The 24,086-nt window shown below is 44.9% G+C and overlaps 1 protein-coding gene across 4 annotated transcripts in view; it reads right to left on the bottom strand.

The window, feature by feature from the left end:
• LOC108939885 (suppression of tumorigenicity 5 protein-like) overlaps nt 1-24,086 on the bottom strand; it is a 66,439-nt gene that overhangs the window by 31,189 nt on the left and 11,164 nt on the right. For 3 of the 4 annotated variants that reach the window (XM_018761542.2, XM_018761556.2, XM_018761566.2), the window contains exons 1-2: nt 23,796-23,975; nt 6,764-6,868 (exon numbers count right to left, since the gene is read on the bottom strand). In XM_018761542.2, the coding sequence (XP_018617058.2) occupies nt 6,764-6,837 (74 nt within the window). In that variant the 5' untranslated portion in view covers nt 6,838-6,868; nt 23,796-23,975. Of the gene's footprint in view, nt 1-6,763; nt 6,869-23,795; nt 23,976-24,086 lie in introns of those variants that run through there. The other variant, XM_018761549.2, reaches the window with a different exon arrangement.

Raw genomic sequence — 24,086 nt, 5'->3', positions numbered from 1 at the left:
AATCTTAGGTTTTTTTTTTAAATCCTCATTGACAAAATCCATCACAAAAATAACTGAAAGAGCTAATCATGGATCCACAATTTATAGTATTTCCTAGCCTTCGTGTTAGGTCGACACACGAGGGCATTTTAAATCATATTTGAGAAAAAAACACAGGGACGGGATGGTATGAGAGAAAACTGCCTTACTAAAGCCTTGTGGCAACCTGGAATTGCCTACTTCTTGAAGTGGTAGGAGATCAGTGCAGCTCATGCAAATGAAGTGCCAGATATATATACACACACACACACACACACACACACGTTGACTGAAACCACTTGTCCCGAGCGGGGTCGCAGCAAGCCAGAGCCTAACCTAGCAACATAGGGTGCACGGCTGGAGGGGGAGGGGACACACCCAGGACAGGACGCCAGTCCATCACAAGGCACCCCACGTAGGACTCGAACCCCAGATCTGCCAGAAAGCAGGACCTGGCCAAACCCGCTGCACCACCGTGCCCTGTAAGTGTCACATCATGTTAATTTATTTTTATAGAAAATAAACAGCCACCAGTCCCAGTAGCACAGGTAATCTCAGCTTTTTATGGCATCATACCATAATGAAGGAAAAGTTCGCCATAAATGCCTGAAGTTCCATGTTGTAAAGGTTATTAAATCTCACCCAAAAAACTCACCAAACTGACTTTTATGCACATTCAGCACAAAGTGTACAGGGAAACAACCACACGAGAGGAAACCCCAAAAGGTGCAAGCGCTGGCAGAAAGCTGAGTTCACCAAGTTCAGATAGGTAACAAAGCCATCACATCAGTGTTTCTGTGAAACTATACCCTCTTTGAAAACTAGAGGTCCCTTTAATACCATATGGTTTATTTGTAGGAGAAATGGCTCATTTTTTTATATACAGTCTCATGTATCTCCATTTCACAGAGAATGTTGAATGTTCTATTGCATTTCATTATGCCAGTAAAAAATTTCTTTTCGCTTTTCCTACGACGGTACATGGTGGCGCAGTGGGTTGGACTGGGGCCTGCTCTCCAGTGAGTCTGGGGTTTGAGTCCTGCTTGGGTGCCTTACAACAGCCTGGCGTCCTGTCCTCAGTGTGTCCCCTTGCCCTGTGTTGCCAGGTTAGGCTCTGGTTCCCCACGAGCCCGTATGGGACAAGCAGTTTCAGATGATGTGTGTGCTTTTCCTATGCATGAATTCAACTTTGGAGCTGAGATGCCAATTTCCAGCGTTTTCTCGGACTAACTACCTCTACTGTGGACAAATGTACCATAACAGCAAAAACCTGTTACGCTGTCCATGTGTCACTGATCCCTGCATATCCAGCAGAGATCAGGAATATGTTGTGGTGAACTGTGGCAGTGGGGATGCGCTGTGAAGGGAACTGCGTGGCCCACAGCCGCGTTGGGTTCCTTCTTTCTGATCCAGCCGCTAAATGGGCTCTTTCATTTACATTTATTCATTCAGCAGATACTTTTCTTGAAAGCTACACACAACACAAGAGTAAACCGAAGAGCATCTCACCAACAGATGGAGAGCTGCAGACATGCCATTCACAATGTATAGTCAATTATTTCAATACCACCATTTTTGCCAGCAAACATAATAGTACAAAACTGACAGTCAGTTTTTTTTAAACAGATAAATATTGTGATAAGCAGACAGGATCAGAAAAGAACTGGGTCTGTAAGAAACACAATGCAGTCAGAACTGAGAAGTTTTTGGGGTTCTGACTTTGGACCTTTGTACATGGGACAACCAAACACTCAGTCTGTGTGCAGTTTCCATGTTCTCCCTGTGCCTGCATAAATTTCCTCCAGGTACTCTGGTTTCCTCCCACAGTCAGGAGGTATACTGGCAACTCTAAAGGCCCATAGGTTTTGAACGTGTGCGTGCGTGCGTGCAGTGCTATCTACAATTGGCTGGTGTCCTGTCCAGGGTGTACCCCCAAGCCTTGTGCCAAGTGACTAAAGAATAGACTCTGAACTGTCGTGACCCTGACCAGCTCAAGCAGTTAGCAAAACTGAGTAAATTAAATTCTTCAGCATAATCATCTGATCTTTTAGCACTGTTAATGAAAATCTAAAACCAAGTACTGGAACTGTAACAAGGTGATCAATCTGTGCAATAGAAGGTAATAAAAATACCACAGTACAGTATGAGGTGACATACCTGCACCCTGGGCCAATAGACACTGTTACTGTGAAGAAAAATGCTTAAAGCAAAATCAATCCATCTGCCATGTGTGGGTTTAGCTCTTCATTTTACAGATTCAAGTAGAGCGGAGTCTGGATTGTGGAGAGGGTGTTTAAAAATACCCCCTGCACACACCCCAATCGTGATGGCATAAACAGCTGTAACATGAGTCCGTGTGACCTCAGGGTTTGTTTCCTGCAAGTTCCTGAACCACCAGAAATAAGGAACAGAGCCAGGTTTTCTCCACTGTCTGGACCGGGAATTGGATGGGTGGGCCTGGGACTCCGGCTAACTGGCACAGCCAGTGCAAACAAGAGCCACTGCGGTGCCAAGGAATGTCAGACACTCTGGTCACACGCACCCAGCGCAGGCTGGCAATCGCGTCATGGCCGGGAGCTCGTGGGCACGTCTGTGGCTGCCTGCTTCCTGCCAGCTACAAGGGAGGAACAGGTTTAAGCTGCACTGACCATTTATATCCCCAGACTGGACATTCCCCTATAGAGGTCCTCTAAGGAGCACCAGGCAGCGTCTCACATAAGTGGGACTCTTTCAGTCCTCTTTTACTGAGCAACATACCTTGTTTGACTACTGCAGAACAGACGTTCCTACAGAGTTGCTCCAACACATGTACCTACTGAACTCTACCCGTTCTTGCCCATTTCTGCCCAGCAGTATTTCTTGAAATGTGGATAATAATGCAAATTCCAGTGTAAATAGTATTTCTTGGTTAAGTTGGTTGGGGTGGAACTCTTGCAAACATCAAAGATTTCATAAATCACTTTTTCCCCCTCTAATGGTTTTATTCTATGACGGGTTCAAATTTACATTTATGTAAAATTTCGCAGTCTTGCTGAAAATGTAGCAGTCTTGTTGGGACGTGGTGAGTAATCAGGTTTTGTAGATATCAGGGAGCAGATTCTTTCATGGTTTTGTAGGCTGTAACCAGAGTTTCGAATCTGATGCGGGCAGCTACAGGAAGAAAATGACGAGGAAGAGATGAAGAGACAAGGAGGAGGGACACCTGGGATATATCCAAACGCTTTGACAGGTCAAACACAACAACTTGTACAGCAGCATTTTGTATCACCTGGAGAGGTTTCATGGCGAAATCCAGAAGACCGGACAGGAGAGTTGCAGTAGTCCAAGCACAATATCATCATAGCCTGGACCAGAAGTTGCACAGAGTTTGTAGTGACATAAGGGAGGATCCTACAGATACCATGCAGGATGTATATGCAGGACCGGGTTGTGGCTTTAATATGTTGAGAGAAAGACAGACTTGAGTTGATCATTACTCCCAGGCTTTTAGCTGATAAAGTAAGTGAAGTGAGCAATTGGTCCAGCTTGATAAAGAGTTCTTAGCGGGAGGGCAGACTAGCTGCGAGGTGAAGGATTTCTGTTTTGGAGAGGTTGAGTTCTAAGTGGTGTCAGACATTGAGGCAAAGATGTATGAGAGGAAGGAAGTAACGCGTAAGGAAATCTCTGTAGCTCCTGGGAGAAAGGAGAGGAAGAGATGGGTTTAATCGGCATAGCAGCGGTAGAAGAATTTGTTGGGGGGCAATGACAGTGCCAATGAAAGAGGTGAAGATGGAGAAGAGTAGGGTGCCCAGTATCAAGCCTTATGAAACACCAGCTGAGAGAGGCTGAGGGGATGATTGGAAACCATGCCAGACCACTCGGTAAAATCTACCTGATAGGTAGGACTCAAACAATTTTAGTACAGTTCTTTTGATGCCAAACTATCTAATAGAGAAGAGTAGAATTTTGTGGTTGACAAAGTCAAATGCTGCAGACAGCTGAAGGAGGATGAGGACTGAGGAGACTGATGCTGGCCGACTGCAGAACATTTCATACTGCAAGGGGGGCAGTTGCAGTGGAATGTCCAACTCTGAATCCAGGCTGATAACCATCAAGGCGATCATTCTGGGCAAGGAATGAAGGAAATAATGGCAGAAATCCCCCAAATCCAGGTGTGCAAAGCTGGTTGCGTCATACCCAAGAAAACTCTGTATTACAGGATGCCCATTCTGGAATTTTTGACAGAAAAGGGTGGAGAGTACCTGGCCTGTAGTTTAGGACTGATCCAGAGAAGGTGAATTGAGGGCAGTTTGGAAGGTGAATCTCTGCAACCAGAGGAAAGTGAGGAGTTTATGATTTTGGAGGTAAACCAGATAAGTTGCTGGGAAATGTCCTGTAGCAAAGGTTAAGGGACTGAATCGGGGGGGAGGAGGCGGTGGCTCTGTTACAACAGAAGACTGGAGAGTTCATCTTCAGACGGGCATTGAAATGCACAGAACAAGACCTCGCTGGGAGATCCAGCATGATCGGGACAGGTGGATGCCGAGAACTTATCTGTGATGGAATCGACTTTATCTCTGAAGAAAAAAGCAAAAATGTCAGCGGTTGGAGAAGAGGAAGGAGGCGGAGGAGGGCAGGAAGGTTCGTGGCCTTGGTTCTAGTCTTTTATCCAGAGCTGGCTCCTGCAGAATTAGTTGTTTGTACATAGTTGATACAGGGATTCTTCAACAGGTATTCATTATATCTATGGGTTTTGGCGCAACACTCTCCTCCACACTCATCGCTTCCTCCTCAAGATACTTTGCCTACTTCCAATAATGTCAACAACAACGCAAGTTGTTACATATAACATGGTACAGCCAGTAAGTTCTAACACCAGCCACTGTATGTCACGGTGGAGCTGTTAGTACCTATAACTTAAGTCACGCAATCGTTGGTCTGAGAACTTAGAAATTGTCCGCACCGCATGATACAGATGTAGGTGTAGGCAGCGCAACCGTAAAAAGTCCCAGCCTTGGAACCTGAAGGTTTTTATTCAAAGTCCCACTGGAAGTACCACTGTTATATCCTCAAAGAAGGAAATTACCTTGCACGGCTCCAGGAAAAATAATAAGGATAATTTTGCTCAATCATGCATGTGCTGGTGATGGAAACTGCAGAGTCTGGAAACAAGGAAAGACACCTTTTAACAGCTGTGCTCACTATTTCATCAGTTCTTACAGTCGCCGAGTTAACAGCTCAAATCAGAATCTGCTCAGCAAAGAAATGGAATGTGTTTGAATAGCTCTTTTATTAAGACCTGCAGATCCTTGGTCTTGAACATACACATCTCAGAGTATGAAATATGACACAAACAGGCAAGGAAGGCCTTTTGGTAGTGAAATAAAAAGGCAGGAAAACACTTTTGGCTAAACCCAATACAACAGCCATAAGAAAAGTACGAATTAAGCTTGTGCTCCATGGTTTAGGTGATTCATAGATCCCATGACATGCAAAGAGACAGAACCACAAAAGGCAAAGAACAGGATGCAGCTTCACGCTGAAATTCCCAAGTCATGGATTTTACAAAAGCAGGCCTGCGAATGAAACGTGCCCAAATGCTTATTTTCCCTGTCTACTGGCATCAAAGCAAGCAGATTCTAGAACACTAAGAATGCGACAAAAAGAACACGTATTAATGCCTGAAGGATACACCCGTTCCTCAACTTACAAACACAACTGTGACCGGAAGTTTGTTTGTAAATCATTTTGTTCATAAATCCGAAGCCACAAAAACCACACAGTCACAATCAGTAAAAGCTCAACAACCCGATGTCCCTCAATATATTTAGTTATCTTCTGTAAAAGTCTCAGATATAGCCATAATAGATAAAGATATTTGTAAAACTTCATTGCAATATTTTTAATTAACTTTGAGGTACACTAACATTAATTAAAATATACAAAGGTACTTTTCCACTACAAACTGCTACTCAATGCAGATTATTGACCAGTTTATTGTCACATCCCCGACCGCATCGCAGTCTACCGCACCTGGCAGGAATAAGCAGGATCAAATATAAAAAGCCACGCCACCGCTCCCAAGTTGAGGAATCACCCCGAGACACCAGTTCCCTCTGCATTCGCAACCTGCATCTCTTGTCCTTCACCTTGTGTCCCTGCTTCGTTACTCCAGTCCCATCTCCTCACCCAAAGTCCTGACGTCCCAACCTCAACCACAGCTTCGTCCTTCAACCACGACTTCGGATCATCCCTTAGTGCGACGTTCGCACATCGATTCATTGAGACGCACCCGTCCCCGACCATGAACACAACCTCACGCCTTCGGAAAAGTAATAAACAATCCTGCTCTTGGTTCCTACCACTGGTCTCCTGCACTTGTGTCCGTGAAATTCATCTAATAAACCTGCAATGTTTTTTCATATTGTTATTGACAACCAACAATGGAAAAACATCAGACAAAACACTAAAAACATTGTGGAAGCAAGTTGAATTAGGGAGGTTTCAAGTTCTTATTCCACCTTTGTTCTCCCTACTGCCAGCTATTGCCTTGGATCAGAGGTCAAATTTGCTCTGCAACATATAGAAATTTTAGAAAATTGATCAGTGAAGAAAATGCAATTAAAGATAAACTAACAGATGTTTGCACCTTAGAAAACTGGACCATTCATAATATGAAGAGCAAGTTTAAACCTTTAATCTGTGGCATCCATTCTTTACTGCAGCTGCTTAGTTCAACTTTTCCAGCTAAAGGGGCATCGCTGACCTGCCTGTAATGTCCCGGGAGACTTTACTCTCTCCAGCTTGGACAGCAGCCTTTGCGCTCTTGTTGGCAGTCATCGTCTCCTCGGTCCTCCAGCATCCAGCTTACCTGGAAAACAAGCAGACAAACAGTGTAAATTTACAAACACTGCCTACTCCCATGCCCCTTGCTTTAAATCACTCCAAGGCAAAGTTACAGCATTGCAGTAAAACCCCAAAACCTGGTCTTTCTTGAGCTGCTTAAATAATGGTCTTTACAAGTGCTCTATCCAAATCAAAGAAAAAAATCTAAGTCAACTTCGACTCATTCCACCTATAGGGGAGTGAAGACACACAGGGCAACGAAATTTCGTTTCTCGTTGGACCTCCGTGCCACATAGGAAATATAATGCAAGACAAGTGCAAACACAGGACAGTGCAGTACACAGGCGAGTAAACAAATAAATAAATAAATGCTCAATAAAACATGAAGCATAGGTAATGTGGACATCGTCTAGAATTCTGCTATACAAGTTGTGTTTAACCCACCAAAGCATTGCCATGTATTTCCATTTCTGGTCTCTCTCCACTGCCCATATAGAGTTCAACTCTCTGACTGTGGTCTACAAGACCATCAATGGATCTGCACTCCGATATCTGCAGGACCCGATCACTCGCTACACCTCAACCACATTGCTACTCTCTTCCAATTCTGACCATTTGATGGTCCTATGCACGAAAGGTCAAAAAGCAAGAGCCCAAAGGTTCTTGTTTCTGTCCGCAATGTGGTGGAATGAGCTCCCTCTTTCCCTCAGAACTGCTGAATCCCTTTCAACGTTCAAGAAGATTCTCAAAATACATCTCTTTCAGACCGAATTCTCTCCTGATCTCCTATCTGCTCAATACACTTGTTCGCTATCAATTTTTATTTTTATTTACTTCGATAGTTGAATGAATGAACGAACAAGAATTGATCACAAAGGAAACTGCATGAGGTTGCAGCACTTATACAAATTTGATTTTTCCACACACCCTTCTCTGGTTCTACTGGTCACATTATTTAGAAACTAACTGGTGAATTTTTTCTGTTATACAAATGAATGAAAATAAATAATGAGGTCACCCCACAGAAGAATTTGAAGCCTGAAGTCAAATCCCAGAACAGCACCCATCTATTGCAAGAGGAGCTGAATAGCTGAATTTTTTTAAATTATTTTCTTACATCAGTTGAACAAGAACACTGAGTTATTGCATGTAGCAAACATGAAATTTTACCCTCTTACATTTATTTATTTAGCAGATGCTTTTCTCTAAAGTGACTTCCAATGAAATCTATGTAGTGTTATCAGCCCACACACCTTATTCATCAAGGTGACTTATACTGCTTGATACACTGCTTACAATGGGTCACTCTTCCATACATCAGGGGAACACACTCTCTCTATCACTCACACACTATGAGTGAACCCGAACAGCATGTCTTTGGACTGTGGGAGGAAACCAGAGCATCCGGAGGAAACCCACGCAGACACGGGGAGAACATACAAACTCCACACAGACTGCGCAGGGATCGAACCCATGTCCTCTCGCACAACCCAGGCACTGTGAGACAGCCATGCTACTCACTGTGCCACCGTGCTGCCCATGTATTTGTCACCCTATTCATTTTAAGCGCACACAGAGTTTTAATTGTAGAATTAAATACATCAAGCAGCAGGCTCCTAGCAGTAATGATGGGGAGGACTTCAACTGCTTCACTAACAAAACACTCCTGGTGGCAGAAGCCCGGGATTAAGAGTGAGGAGCAGAGAAGTCCTGTGTGTTTTCCAGACTTGTTTGTAGATATCGGTCCCCGTGTGAATGGATCGGCCAAGATTAACAGACAGCAGTTGCTCTTTTGGCTCATTAAGAAGTGATTACTTTTTCCCACGAACATGTGCACTTAGAAGGCCATGAAAAAAGTCTGGCTGTGTTTTTATTGCAGATATTAGTTTTATAAGTTGCGTAGGAGTATTGTGGTTTCTGTGCTCAGTCTACAAGACCCAGATGACATACCACAGGCCTCTCTTTAACTCCTTAGTGTGTCCAAGCCACACCAGAGACCTTATCCTGCAAACACTGAGTGTTTAGGAAATGCCTGCATTGTTTGACACCATTACACCCCCAAGCACCCGCAACCCACCATTATGGTGGAACATTATGGTCAAAATCTATAAATCCTCTGGGCCAGCAGGTAGCGAGTGCAGCAGCTGAAGACACGGACTACTAATCTGACAGCTTCCCAATCAACACCCACTCTCAGCTACTACTTTAGCAGCCCTGAACAAGAGGCTACCGACAGTGTAGTATTTAGAGTCATCGCCGTGAAAATGACGGAGCTGGGTTTGAATCCCACCATCTGTTGTAGTACTCTTAAGCAACCCTGAATTGCTGCAGTAAAAAAATGATCTATCTTTATAAATGGGTAGATTAAATAACTGTAAACACACACACACACGCACATTGACTGAAACCGCTTGTCCCAAGTGAGGTCATGGCAAGTCGGAGCCTAACCCGGCAACACAGGGCATAAGGCTGGAGGGGAGGGGACTCACCCAGGATGGGACACCAGTCCGTCACAAGGCACCCCAAGCGGGACTCGAACCCCAGACCCACCAGAGAGCAGGACCTGGCCAAACCCGCTGCGTCACCGTGCCCCCTAGTAACTGTAAACAGCTTAAGCTAAATGCACAAATAGTGATAATACAAGAATACATTACCATGAATTGCCCCAGTACAATTATCAAGCTGGGTCAAATACTGTTCAACTGCTTGGCCAAAAGTGCTAACTAAGCAGAAAAACAATAATGATAACAGTAGTGATAATAAACCTTCTCCTTATCGTACTGATACAGTGTGGACTGGAAATCTGTTCAAAATTTGTTTTGTTTGTAACCCAAGTAATTATCAAAGGTTAATAATAAAGCTGTCCCAGGGTTTATTCATTGGTTAGGTTTGGAGAAAGACTTGGATATTGCTATAATATATAAAAAACAAGTACTGAGTAATATTTTGTATATATGTTTAAAAATGTAAATGTAATATTTTATTAACTTTGAGCTGCATTAAAACTAAAATGATTGGAAATAAAAAAATCCAAAAAATCCTATTAAATCACAACCGTATACTGGTTAATCTCATAGACATCTGTAATGCTAGTCATCTTGTTAATCACTAACACCCCCGATACCGGCAGAAAACACCATGGAAGCGAGGTAAACTAAGGTAGACTCCACACTCTTATTCTGTTCAACTGCTCTTCATTGCCATCTATCAGCCGAGCACAAAAAAACAAATCACTTGGGCTTTGTAACAAACAGAATAAAAATTTATAAACTGGAAAACATTCGTGTCTTCAAAAATTCATTATCTGAGTCTGGATTTTAAAGCACCACCGAAGAGTGAAAAGGGGAGCTTTTTTACTGTCTGATCTGCTCTGGTAACACAGGCGGCAGAAAAAGGATCAAGGTGCATGTACCGTAAATCTTGACATCAACGCCGTAAACACTGCAGCGGGACCTACCACCTTCCCCATCATCCCACACGCACAAGACTTCTTCGTTCAGGTCAGTGTGTTCTTTCAGTGTTCAGTACCACGGTGCCACAGGGCATCTACTTCCTACCACAGATGTGGGGAAACAAAAGCTTTCAAAGATAAAAAACACCTCCCCCATTGACCAGGGTTTCCATCAACATTGTCCCCTTACCACCCCCACCCTCCACCTACAGTATGGCATTTAAAGCCAGGGGCCAGAATGAACCAAACCTGAACCGACCGCTTGTTTACAGGAAGCGGTCACTTGAAGAAGCCGGCAAGCGAGTGACAGGGCCGAGTCTTTGAGAAACACACGAGGAGTTACTACACAGCATGCTTCCTGCCACTGACTTCCGGTTTCAGAGGACAGCGAGGACACGAGACATCGTTTCAGTCGGACTCGCGCAATCTCAGTCCCTGCCGACGTATTTTCCCAGTTCACCTCAAAGGTATTTTCCCATCTCTCCTCACTTAAAGAAGAGAAGAATCAGGGGTCAGAGTCCTTCAACCCACATAAAATCACCGCACTGCAGTAAGTGCTTTAGACGGCGGGTAGTCTAGCGATTCGGGCTGCTCCCTCGCAATCAAACGACCTGGGTGTGAATCCCAATCTGCTGTAGTACTCTTAAGGAAGGTTCTCATCCTGATCTGATACACAACTTGATTTCCTTCATGGATTTCACGGCCAAGACCCCAGGATGAATTAATCCAAGACTTCTCATACTTCCAGCCTGAAAGAAAAACACGATTAAGAAACTGAAATATTCTGAGCTGCCACAATGCACGGCCTTGTAGTAGATTGTAATGGTAACAAGAAATGGAGTCCAACATGAAAAACTGAAAGCAACGCAGCGCAAAAAAGCAATAAAGTCAACAAGGACCTGAAATCCCCTCCATCTGCAGTCAATCCCAGCGCCGCAGATCCATTCAGAACTGTCAGCTCACTGTATGATTGCATGCGATTCATTCTGAAATCATCCCATAAAAAAGGGATGAGAGGAGTTGTTTTTGCACAGCCCAGGACTGTCAGCAGAACGGCATTCCCAACTTCCCAGTCTCCTCTTATTCATAACAGTTTTGTTCAGAAAAGCTTTTCTAAGTTAAGGAAATTCTGTACTTCACAATGGAGTCTAAATACCGGGAACTGACAGCAGCAGCCGGAATCTGATCATTGATCCAGTATGTGCACACAACTCGGCATGGTGACTGTGCGGAGTTCGTGAATATCTGCGTTAGATGCAGCAACCCCACCTCTGCGCTCCATCCCACCGAGTAGCGCTTACACAGGTGACAGAACGCAGGCACCAGGCAAACAGCAGCGTACAAGCCAAGGGGGCAGGACACAACTGGTTCCATAAAGCCTGGAAAGACCTGGCCTAGTTACACTAATCCCACCTTTGTTCACAGGCCATGTGCAGTCTAATATCATAAATCAGTCCGTACTCGCGGTCTGTAATTATGTCAGATTACTGGAAACTTTCGGGAAATTGAACACAGAGGTGAGACCCCCACCTTGGCGAATGTCAACAGATGCATTACGTAATACATTTCATGCTATGACTCTTGAGCTGAGCAAACACTGGGACTGCCCAGAAAGGGCAGCGAGACTCATTGTGATGGTCACACACCAGTCCGGCTGTTACACACCAGCGAGTTCAACGCAAGATTCTCAGATAAAGCTCATATTTGAGAAAAGTGCATTAGAGATAGACTGGATAGAGACTGGAAGCCAACAGGAATGTCCTTTTCAGTTTAGTGTTGCAAAACTCCACACAGCTCGAGGCACTATTATGCAATTTAATTTACTTTTATAAAGAGCGCTTCTTGTGAAAGTGACTGAACAACTGGGCGCACGCGGTAAAAAAATAAGGCAGGGCTGTCCGGTGTCCAGCATGAGAGTGTATAACATGTTGCCCACCATTTCACGAAATGTGGCTTATGAGAACATTATTAATAAATTATTAATATATGCTATACATTCCATAAATGGTGTAAATTCTATTGTTCTTGGGAAAATGAAGTTTCTATGTATATAAGAAATTACTTTAAATGTCAGTTAAAGTGGTGGGGGGTGCGGTGGTGCAGTGAGTTGGACCAGGTCCTACTCTCCGGTGGGTCTGGGGTTTGAGTCCCGCTTGGGGTGCCTTGCAGTGGACTGGCGTCCCGTCCTGGGTGTATCTCCTTCCCCTCCAGCCTTTCACCTTGTGTTGCTGGGTTAGGCTCCGGCTCCCCGCGACCCCGTATGGGACAAGCAGTTTCAGATGATGTGTGTGTCAGTTAAAGCTTAAGCAGTTTATGTAATTAATACTTTTGCATTTTAGAGTAAACTATTTATCAATTTGGACACGCAATTCATTTCATTATCATTTGTGATTTTTACACAGTTTGTGGCTCTCAGACCAGTTCAGAATAATGATTGTAGTCCCTGGCCAAAGAAATGGCTTGGATACCCCTGAAATAAGAGATGACAAAAAAGCAAAGTCAAAATAGAAACACAAGGCACTTTGTTAGTGCAAAATTCTCAAGGAGACTGCCTGGCAACTGAAGAAAGGAAAACAAAAAAATCTCCCAGGTTGAGGAAATGGGAGAAAAATAATTCTCTGGGGAGTCTGAATACTTGTGACTGCCTCCTTCCCTCAAGTTACAATCAGCTTGTATGGGGTAATTCCATTGTGAAGAATTCAGAGTCAGCATCATCACAGATAGAAGCCTTAATTGCGGGAAAGATGGTGACTTGTCCTTCCATCTTCCTTAAGTAGTATGTGTTGAGAGAGGCGCGCTGCCTTTTGCAGAGTTCGCCCTGCGCCAACTATGGCAGGTGCCTTCCTGGAATGAAATGAACATAATGAAACCATTCTGTAAGCTTGCCGTGTGTTTCGCCAGGGATTAAGCCTGGGACATTCCCAAACTGACTCACTCGAGGTTCCGGTCTGAAGATCAAGGTTGTGCAGAATCTCAGTCCAATTTCTCATCCACAGGCTTTAGTGTTCCTCGTCAGGAAAGACTAGGGACGGCAATAGAAGGCTGAGCAAAGTGTGCCAGCGTGACCCTGAAACCTCCAAAGCATCTCAAATGCTCCAGTAGCAACAGCATCAGGGTAATATCCATCCCCATAGTTGTGTCAAGTGTGCATGAATTACATGTATTCATTTAGCAGATGCTTTCCTCTAAAGTGAAACACAGTTCAGAGCATATACAAGTGCATTTCACAACAAAGAGCTTTAAATACAGACAAGTGATTGTCAAACCACGACTCGTCTCACGCCACACGTTGGTGTCACACATTGGTCGAGCAGCTGCCCACAAAACTGGCAGGAAATACAAAAGTCGGTGTGATTAATGTAGTCTGACGACGTGTTCCAAAATGTCAGATCATCAGGAGAGAGGTGGGTCTGAGAGACATGTGTTCTGAAAACCTTCTTGGATGTTGGAAGGGATTCAGCAGTGCTGAGGGACAGAGGGTGCTCATTCTTGTGATCAATAAGATTTCAGGAGGAGGATGTGTCTTTAGCTATAGAGTGCCAAAACTTTGGAGTAGTCTGCCAGATGTTGTCAGGAATATTCCATCTGGCATATCCATCAACTTATTAGCATTTAAAGACTGTAGTAATGTTATAAATAGCTGTATAAATGGGCTTAAAAGCTATTCTATCGAGAAGGTCCAGGAGGGATGGGCAGTGACTTCCACTTGGACCCCAAGAGGGTTTTTTTCTTTCTTCCCTTCAGTTGGGAGTTTTTTGCTCCTTTCCTTTCTGGTCACTTTTCTTACTTATAACTTTAATACCAAATATAGTTCCTGTGATGATTAAATGTATAGCCAGACTTGTATCTGTGTTGTCTCCTGATCCGTTGTTCAGAACTCTGCGTTACTGTGTGAGAGGAGCGCTCTATAAAGATAAACTGAACTGAACTGAATTCCACCACATTGGGGCCAAAAGAGAGAACATGTGAACTTTCAAGTTTGAACCTCATGCATGTGACCAGCAGACAGCCAGAGGAGAAGGAACACAGTGCTCTTGCTGGGATGTAGCAGGTGATCAGACCAGACAGGTATCGGGGTGCAGATTCTTTTACAGTCTTGTAGGTCATATCAAGAGACTGGAACTTAATATGAGGAGCTACAGGAAGCCAATGGAGCGAGAGACAAGGGGAGATTGATTACACTACTCCTGTATTACAAGACAAACTTTTAAAATCCCCTGCCCTGTGCAAGCAAGGCAGAATAACATGGGGTGGAACCCCATGACCTCAGTGGCTTAAAAAAAAAAAAAAAAAAAAAAAAAGAAAAACTGCCTGCCACTGCGTCATCAATTTTCATTTTTAAAATGATTCATTTTGCTGACGCTTTTGTCCAAGGTGACCTATAATGTTACGGTTGCACAATTAACCACTTGCGATTATTCAGCCGCTCATACAGCTGAGTAATTTTTACTGCAACAATTCAGGGTAAGTACCTTGATCCAGGGAGAGCAGAATTTGAACCCGGGTCATTTGCATTACACTGCCCGCTGCTCCCAGCCTCAGTATTTCTACATCAGTCTGGCTGTCAACACATGTGATTTTCCACTGTTTCCAGGTGGTTGGGTTCAACAGCTGCATCCCTACAATCCCAGTGGCCTGGACCATTGAGCAGGAGCCTGGATAAGGCTTCATTTTCCCATGTTCTGCAGGAGGTGGAAGTAGCAAACTGTGCAGCAGACCTCTGGGACACCATCATTTCACCCTGAAAACGCTGGAAGCAATCTAGCACTTCACTTCTGCTGCAGTTACACTTTGGTCAGTCTAATCTAAAGCACTAACACATGCACACATGAAATAATAACATTTCTGGTCCCACTTCTGGCCACAGAATCCTTTGGTCAATTAATCTTTCCAAACCGCCAGTTGAGGGTGGGTAGCATATACACATTAACCGCTGGATGTATATGTTGTTAATTGCAGGAGGAAACATTTTTCCCCAATTTCCATCCCTTTAAAGTGTCTCCATCTCAGTCTTCAAGAAAACATTGTGGCTCAATGGGAAAATAAGCTGTGTTTTTATAATAATCCTAACAGCAGGGTTACTGGTGGGTGACATCGGAAGGGAAAAACAAAAGCTTGTAAAGAACATAACGTTAGGAATCGGCATACCTAATTAAAGATCATTACTTTGATATTTTGTTTCGATAATTTGCCCAGATCCATATTCATCACAGTGAATATTTAATCCATTTCCATATTTAAAAGTGTAATGCAGTGCGAACGCATTCATTTCCTTTCTGAACTCTGGAAAGAATGATATTTCTGCAAAACATTACTGTTTTCACATTTAGCGGGCGCTTTTCTCCAAAGCAACATATAATGATTAACTAGTATTTAGTTGACACCTTTATCCAGATTGCTTTAGACTGTTAGACATACTAAACAGACACCGTCTTTGATTCATCTACACACCAGAGCAGTGTAACACACACACACACACACACACACACACACACACACACACACACACACACACACACACACACACATTTTCAGAACCGCTTGTCCCAGACGGGGTCGCGGGGAACCGGAGCCTACCCGGCAACTCAGGGCGTAAGGCCGGAGGGGGAGGAGACACACCAAGGACGGGACACCAGTCCGCCACAAGGCACCCCAAGCGGGACTCGAACCCCAGACCCACCAGAGAGGAGGACCCGGTCCAACCCGCTGCACCACTGCGCCCCCAGCAGTGTAACATATATACACAAATACACACTACAGGCAACACAGACTGACCAATTCACCTGAAACACCTGCCTTAGGACTGTGGGAGGAAACCAGAGCACCTGGGAGAAATCCACAAGAACATGGAGAGAACATGCCAACTCCCACACAGAGTGGGCAGAGACCGATCCCATGAAAACACAGCCAAGAACTCTAAGGCACCGGTACTAGCAGCTATGCCACCATGCAACCACAGAAGCCCGTGAAAACAGGTGGTTTTTCTCCTCCTTTGACAAAGACCTGTACTTTCCCCCATCCTTCTGCCCAGTTCCTTCCCGAAGCCACCAGGCGTGTTCACTGGGCTGAGCGCCAGGCCCTCCGCTCACAGTCTGCGGAGTTAATCGCTCGGCTTCCACAGCCAGGGCTCAGGCAGACGTCCGCAAGCATTTCGGCACAACACCCAACTACGTCCAGCTGCTGATCAGCTCGCCGAGCTCCAGCCAGAGCCGCGTCTGAACTCTCAAGATAACTCTGGCCCATTGTCCTGACTCAGATCGACTTAGTCTGGGTTCTCCCTGTTCCCGGAGGGGCGCTGTGAAAATCGGGCCTAAGAAGCATTGACGCGAGCCGGTTCCTTTCCCAGTCACGCTCCGTGACAGCTATGATGAACTTCATTAACAACTCGAGCCTCAATGTAAGACATTCCCTGCGGTAAACCGCCCGGAACCCATAGGGAAAATAGACAAGGAATTTCATGGCTTCGTCATCCAATCTCCACAACGGCACAACTGACGGGAAACCTGGGCAGCAGCTAAACTGCAAGTCATAACCGTATGGGCTACATGTGTCAAAAACTGATCGCGTCGTTCATAAATTATTGTTCATACCTCCAACGTCAGTTTAACCATGGAATCATAGTTCGCGAAAGATTAATGACGCAGATTTCCCTCCAATTACGTACTTGCAAGGTTTCGTAAAAGCCTTGCATGTGGCTTTAATAAATAAATAAATACTTTGTAACACTTGTCCTTTTTACGTGTTTACTAACAAAAATTTACACTGAAATTAAAATATTCAGTACTGAATGTTGACCGATTCCTCCCGAGACGTCGGTTTGGGGAAAAAGCGTCTACTGAATGAATAAATGTCGGCGTAATCATGAGCAACATTCTTCGTCTTGTTATTGACATTCGCTGACATTCACAAACACCGGACGCTATCCATGAATTCTCTGAAAGCAAGTTAAATTATGGAGCCATCTATAGGCTTGGAGAGTAAACACAGGCAACATTCGCTCCACTACCGGGAGAAGTTAAAAAAATTGATAAGGGAAGAGAATGCAATAAGATACACCGGGGAAAAGATTTCATCTCTATAAAATGTGTAATTCAACCATTCGTAACTCAAGGACTCAGTGTATCATAATGATCACTGTAGGGATGCATGAAGCCACTCAAAGCTCTGTGTAAACCATGAGCCAGCAGCAAAGGGTGCAAATGTTTGAACATGGTGTTGCTTCGCTGGTTATGTCCTGCTGACTTGCTGCAGCTGCTTCTTTGAGGAATGTGTTTCTTCCAGACACTAAAACCTTCTATGTCCCTGAAACAGAAGAGTCTAAGATCTGATTAAAAGCTCTTTGTGTTCACCGTCCTTGGAGGGGAAAGAAGAAAAGCTAGAAATAGAGAGTCCTGCACTGCTGGAGGATGGTGACGCAGATTCCCACCGCACCGCCCACCCCCATCCCCCGGGGGTCCAATGCAGAGTGGAATTCTGGCAGGTCAGAATGCCGGAGGTCACGACCCCATCATCCCAAGGCGGACAGACCGAAGTGCGGAGTTCAAAATGTGCTGCAGGCAGGGTTGCTGTAATATCTGCCTGTCTATCAGAATCATACCGTTTACTCATTTTAAAGAAGGGCTGAACAAGCTTGACCCGGGGTGATGTCACAAGCACTGTTCAGCTATTGTTATTATGTACCGTGATTTACGTGTCACCTTTGTCTAAAGCAACTTGCAATGTGACGTTTGTGCATTCTGCTATGATTCCTTCACATATCGGTTCAGGGTAAGTACCTTGATGAGCAGGAGGTAGGATTTGGACCTGGGTCCTTCGATAGCAAGGCAACAATTCTAACCACGGCATTGCCTGCTGTCCCAGCATGAAGGTCTAATAGGAGCACTGTAACTGCAACAGCCTTGGGGACACACTCAGTTTGAGTTAACTCAGCTGCCATGGATGCCTTGACTTCTAAGCTTTATGGTGGGTATGAGAGAACGAGGAGGGTTGGCACTGACGTCATATAGGCGATCCTCGGGTTCTGTTCTGATGATTCCATCGTAAGTTGAAAATCCAGTAATATAATATGAACCATAAGGATATACAAATAATTCACACACACACAGACACACACAGACGGTCGTAGTGAGCCAGAGCCTAACCTGGCAACACAGGACGCAAGGGGACACACCCAGGACAGGACGCCAGTCCATCGCAAGGCACTCCAAGCAGCACTCGAACCCCAGACCCAGCGGAGAGCAGGCCCTGGCCAAACCCACTGCACCACCACGCCCCTCTTTATACAAATAATTAAGATGCATAAATAATAAATGGTCCATTGTATAATATGGCCTTGTGATACTTTTCACTAGTTTCACACATTAAAATAATACTAATATAGCAGAATAATTACAGTACAGAACTACATGCTCATGCTGCACTATTATTCCCATATTTATTTCAAAATGTATTGACTTCCGGGCTGTCAAAGTCACATATGAGGAAACTTGTGCAACACCTGTATATTTAATCATAAAACTTATAGCTCATCTACTGACTCTGTAGAGTCCACTGGACATGTCCCAGGGGTTCCATTGCAGTACTTCAATTCTGTGACACCTTACGTAGAGCAACCTCGGGCAGCAAACTCTTTGTTTCCAGGTGACCAGCACCAGCAGAGGTCTGAAGGATATAAGAGATGCTCTCTTACAGCCATTGCAGATTACCCACATCTAGAATGGACCCCAAATTCTCACGGTTTTTTCCTCACTCATATTTGCCAGCATTCGTCTATCAAAGCAAGATTCTCCGGTGCCGTCGGAAACCCGCCCCGTCAGTCGGCAGCTCCTGAGGGCGGGGGGTGGGTTACTGCACAACCTGCAGACGCTCTGCAGTTAAAATCACATCTCAAGGTGCTCGCGCAGGTTACGCAGGAGAAACACAGGCACCGTGTGCGTGGGTACGTCAGTGGTGCCTGCCGTCACTATACAAATATGCTGTATTTGGACATGTCTCCTCTAGCATGAAAGAAGCTGGAGAGAAAAAAAATTCCTTTGGATGCAGCTTCTGGTTCTAATTAAAAACTCTTACAAGTTCTGGTGGTACAAACCCTGCCATCTTGATGGACAACTTCTTCCCCTCAAGCACCTAACTGACAAAAGGAGCTCACTTTTTGTTGCCTTTTCACTCAAGCTTGAATACCAGGTGGGGCAAAAGGGTCCCTGTGGTGGACCTCCTTCCTTTGGAGGGGCTTGGCTGTACCCGGTGGTGTTCCTCAAAAAAAGTGTCTGACGGGGGGCCCCCATTGCCACTCCGGCAGAACGCGGCACAAGATCGGTCACGGCTCACAGCAGCTGAACGGGCCCCTGCGCACAATACCCACAATCCCCGGCTGTCGCCAGGCTCACTTCACACTCCAGATGGAACCAATTCTTTAAGCTCCTTTCTTTCGTTCTTCTCTCTCCTGCTCTCTTTCAGCTGCTTACAGTTTTTCAGAGGAAAATAATGGCAGGTCTGCTCTCTGCAGAGAGGGTTCTGCGCTGTGAACTGGACATGAATGCGTACAGCTGTCGACGGGTACACGGGACCTCTTCGTCTTCCCTCGACACAAAAACGTGGACTTCTGAGATGCAAAACAAACTATTCTTACATTTTGCCCATGTTTGCATGCTTACTGCATAATCCTTCTTCCCATTAACAATAACCGCCCGTCCAGTGCAGGGTCATGGAGATCCACGGTCTACCCTGGAAGCTTAGCACATGAGACAAGGTACACAACCAACATTGTATGTTCATTTTTACATCATTCGTATATGTTCTATAACTGAGGGCTCTGTGCTACTTTATTGAGAAAAGCACTACATGAAATAAACTGAACTGAACAAAAAGGAATTTTGAACCCCAACCCCAGCAGGCTAGTGATCCTAAAAGTGAAGTTCAGACCTCTTAGACCTAGATTTGTATTTTCAGCGAATCATCGGTGACAAGCGGTAAATGTGCCCTACGGAAACAGGGAGGCTATCTCTTGATGACAATGTTTGAAGGCAACCAAGAAAAAATAGCCAAACCTGGTTAATGACTGCAAGGTTGAAACTCAATATATGTGAAACTGATAAGGATGCAGGCTTCTTTCACCCAGCGATGAAGCCTCAACAGACACTGAATTAATGCATCGCGGAGTGCGCCAAGTGGTCTGGTATGTAAACCAGGCCACGGCCCAGGTCCTTCCAAAGCACCGCCCCCAAGAGCAGGACTCTGGTGCTTATAACAGAGCAAACAAAGTTTACTTTACAAAGTGCTTGCACTTAAAAATGAGCCAGTGCTACGTACCAGCCTGTTCCAATGCAGAATAGGGGTTACGGTGATTGGCTTATACCTTTACTATGTCATACTTTCACCCCCCAACATAATAATTCCCATGGTCCAGACAGAAACTGAAAATGTTATCATATATATGATGATGATGATAAATGGAATGGATGCTGCAGTAAAGCAGCAACGAGATCTGAAAGTGACCACTAGCACAACATCCATATGACATTTCAGTCCAGAGCCACAGTGAAATGTGACCAAAGTCTCAGCACAGACAGTTAAATTCAAAACTATCACTCTCTTAATGGCTAAGCAGGTCAAGAAATCCAACAATGTACCCTGTTTAAAACTTAACTTTCCCTATTTCCGCCAGAAGAAGCAGTACATACATCTATCCAGATTATTACTGTTATAAATTTCATTCCTTTCAGTCCCTGACAATGATAATGCAGTCAAAAGTATACTGAAGTAATCAGTCGTTCTTAAAATCGGTTGTTTCGGGTTAAAATGGTAATAAAGCAGTAATTATTGTAATTAAACCATTATCATGTTTAAATCTGCAAAGCTGCTTTTTCCGCCTCCTTTAAAATATAAGAGCTGTAAACTGGCGTCAAAGACTCTCTAGTTTTGCGCAATTAAAACAGAACTTAAAAGGTACCCAAGTCTTGGGCCATGTCACTCACATGTATGGGTGCAGAGGACAGGGGTGGCACTCCTTTCGTCAGACACTTCAAGACACATAAGGGACATACATATAAGGTCTGACCAGGAGAGATCAAAATGCAAGAGGAAGTCCGAAGAAGTGTGCTTTGGTGACTCTGTGTTTCTGGGAAGTAGCAGAGTTGAGGTAGGTGGCTGGGGGGGTGTACGAAGAGGATACCCAGGGCAAAGGAGGAAGGGTATGAGGGACAGGGCACTGATATGAGCAGCCCAATGCCCTGGAACTCCAGACAAGAGGACAAGTGCAACACACCACTGTTCATAAGCCTTGACTGCCAACACAAACACAGTAGCCACCTTCACGCAAAGAGGTGGTCAGAGGTGTACTTTCATACCTCCGCTTGCATGTGTAAATGTTAACAGGCCATTTTTCCCCCATAAAGTGAAAATGCTCAAAACACTGAAGAGGCTTTCACACTGTCCACTGTTCCATTCCCAAAGCATGGTTGTCTTGACTAGATCTATAGCAGATGTCAGAAGCTGGGGAACACATTTAAAGCCATCGACGATATAACACGACCAACAGGAGCAGCAACCTTGGACTTGGACAATAAATTACAGCTTCTGTAGAGTGTATCTTAGTCTTTACAGTTGAACTATCCTTTTTTGTACTAGACATATCTGCACGGGTGCTCTGTCACCACAGTAAACTGCCCAGGAGGGGTGGGCAGCTACTGGTACTGGTACTGCTACCACCAGAGGTTTATTTTTCTCCCTTTGGTTGTGATTGGGAGTTTTTTGTTTTCTCCTCCATGGTTGCCAGCTGGTTTATTTATTTGTTATAGCTATAATGTCAGATTACTCTAATCTTGTTCAGCGCTCTGTGTCACTCTGGTGAGAAAAGCGCTCTATAAAAATTAAATTGAATTCATTTGAATATGACTGACAGGAGTTTCCCATAATCCTTTGCACTGATGTGGTGTCTCTGGTCCAGCCCCTAGAGAATGACAATGTGGCATAAAATCAGAGCGGTGAATAAATGATAATATAATAATAATAATCTTTGGAGGATCTCATTCCCTTATATGGTTTAGCTGATACGAACATGTTTAACACGGTCACACAGCAAACGGACTGAAAAGCAAAAACACTGAACTACACTGTCAAGGTTTTTTTCTATTCCTGCACTTCTGTCTATCACGACAGCAGTTAGTGAGAAACGGATTCCGACACACAGGCCCAGTAAACACAGCATAAGATCCGTTTATACTCCCTTACCCTATAATTTGTCGACAAGAAAAACACATAGTTATACATAAAGAAAACAGAGAAAGTACACTCTCAGAAGACGGTATTCCCTAAAAAAAAAAAAAAAAAAAAAAACTCCATATTTTATTCAGACATGTTTTTGTGTGAGACACAGTAGCCAGAAAACAAACACTGGAATGGTATTGTAACGCAATTTGAGGAAATGTGGACAGGACTAGCGAGGTCATCGTAATATATCCGTACATGGCGGCCACCATGAAAAGACCATGAGACCGCGAGCACGCCAGCAGCGGTCAAGCATATTTGAAAAATCAGAAAGAAATCAGGCACATTCGTTTTGATGGATTATTAACGTTTCGGGGGAAACCAGATCCCGAGGTGGCGCAACGTCGAGGACCACGGCCGGGCGCCTTCCCACCCTCGCAGCCACTCTGCGGCCCTCTGGCTTTGAGCTAACAATGAGGCCCGATCAGAAGGGAAGGTCATTGTTGGATGGACACAATGGACGGTCTGTTCACGAGATCCAAGCGGGAGAACTTGTGTTGCTGCTCACGGCAAGGGGTGGAAGGGGACCGCGAGCACGACTTTTTCAATGCTTCTCCTCATAAGTTCCCACCAGAGTGGACGCATGTCCATGATCTAACGGGGGCGCATTTTACACACAGTCACTGTGGGATTAACAGCGATGTGGCATAACAGCTCAGTAAAGGGCTATATTTTCATTCTATCTACAAGCCTTCTTTGCAAGTTCCATGTCTGAATAATAATGAAAAAAAGTAACTCTGATCTTCACTGTAGGTCGGGGAAGCGAAACCGTCCACTGCTGGGATGCTGCGGACCCCCGTCAACCCCGCGAAGTCACTTTCATCACGCCGGGGGGGCGAACGGTCCACATCCGCATCCTACCCCCATGATCTGGGTATTGTCGTGAAGCAGAAAAACGCGCAGAAAACGGTGGGATTTTCCTTTCGCGCTCGCAGGACACAAAGCGAGAACAAAAAGCGGAGAGAAACGGCAAGACCGTCGTGGAACAGAGAGAAGCGGCCAAATATGGTCACATTTTCGCCGCAGGTTCCACTTTTCGGACTTTTCCCCGACTGAGGGGGGTGGGGGGTATCAGTCGCGCGCGTCTCCACGTGACGGTCACGCACGAGTCGTGCGTGCGCGTTTTCCATGATCATCATCATCATGTGCGGATCGCGCGACGGGAACGTGTTCAACATCCATGATACATAGCAAATTTTAGAGCTCCGAAAACAAACCCGCAACCCACACCCTTTACCTCGAGGGAGCCGCTTTCCCGTTTCCACGGCGCCATCCTCATCGACATCGGTTTTTTTTTTTTTTTCCGCCGTGTTTCCCGAACTGAAGCGGACCCCGTTTTACCTTGCTGTAACAGACTGAGTAACAAAGTGTGTAGGGAGCGATGCCTGTTGCTGGCTCTCCCTCTGCTCCCCAGGCATGACCTTGCACACTTAATCCCTCCCTCCGCACAATGCTCGCCCCGGGCTGGGGCTGTTTCCATGGAGACGCGTTGTTTTGCCACCCCCTCCCCTCCACACCGCTTTCGGCT

Source organism: Scleropages formosus, chromosome 2, assembly GCF_900964775.1.
Source record: "Scleropages formosus chromosome 2, fSclFor1.1, whole genome shotgun sequence".
Taxonomy (NCBI): Eukaryota; Metazoa; Chordata; class Actinopteri; order Osteoglossiformes; family Osteoglossidae; genus Scleropages; species Scleropages formosus.
This window is presented reverse-complemented; position numbering and strand designations above follow the sequence as displayed.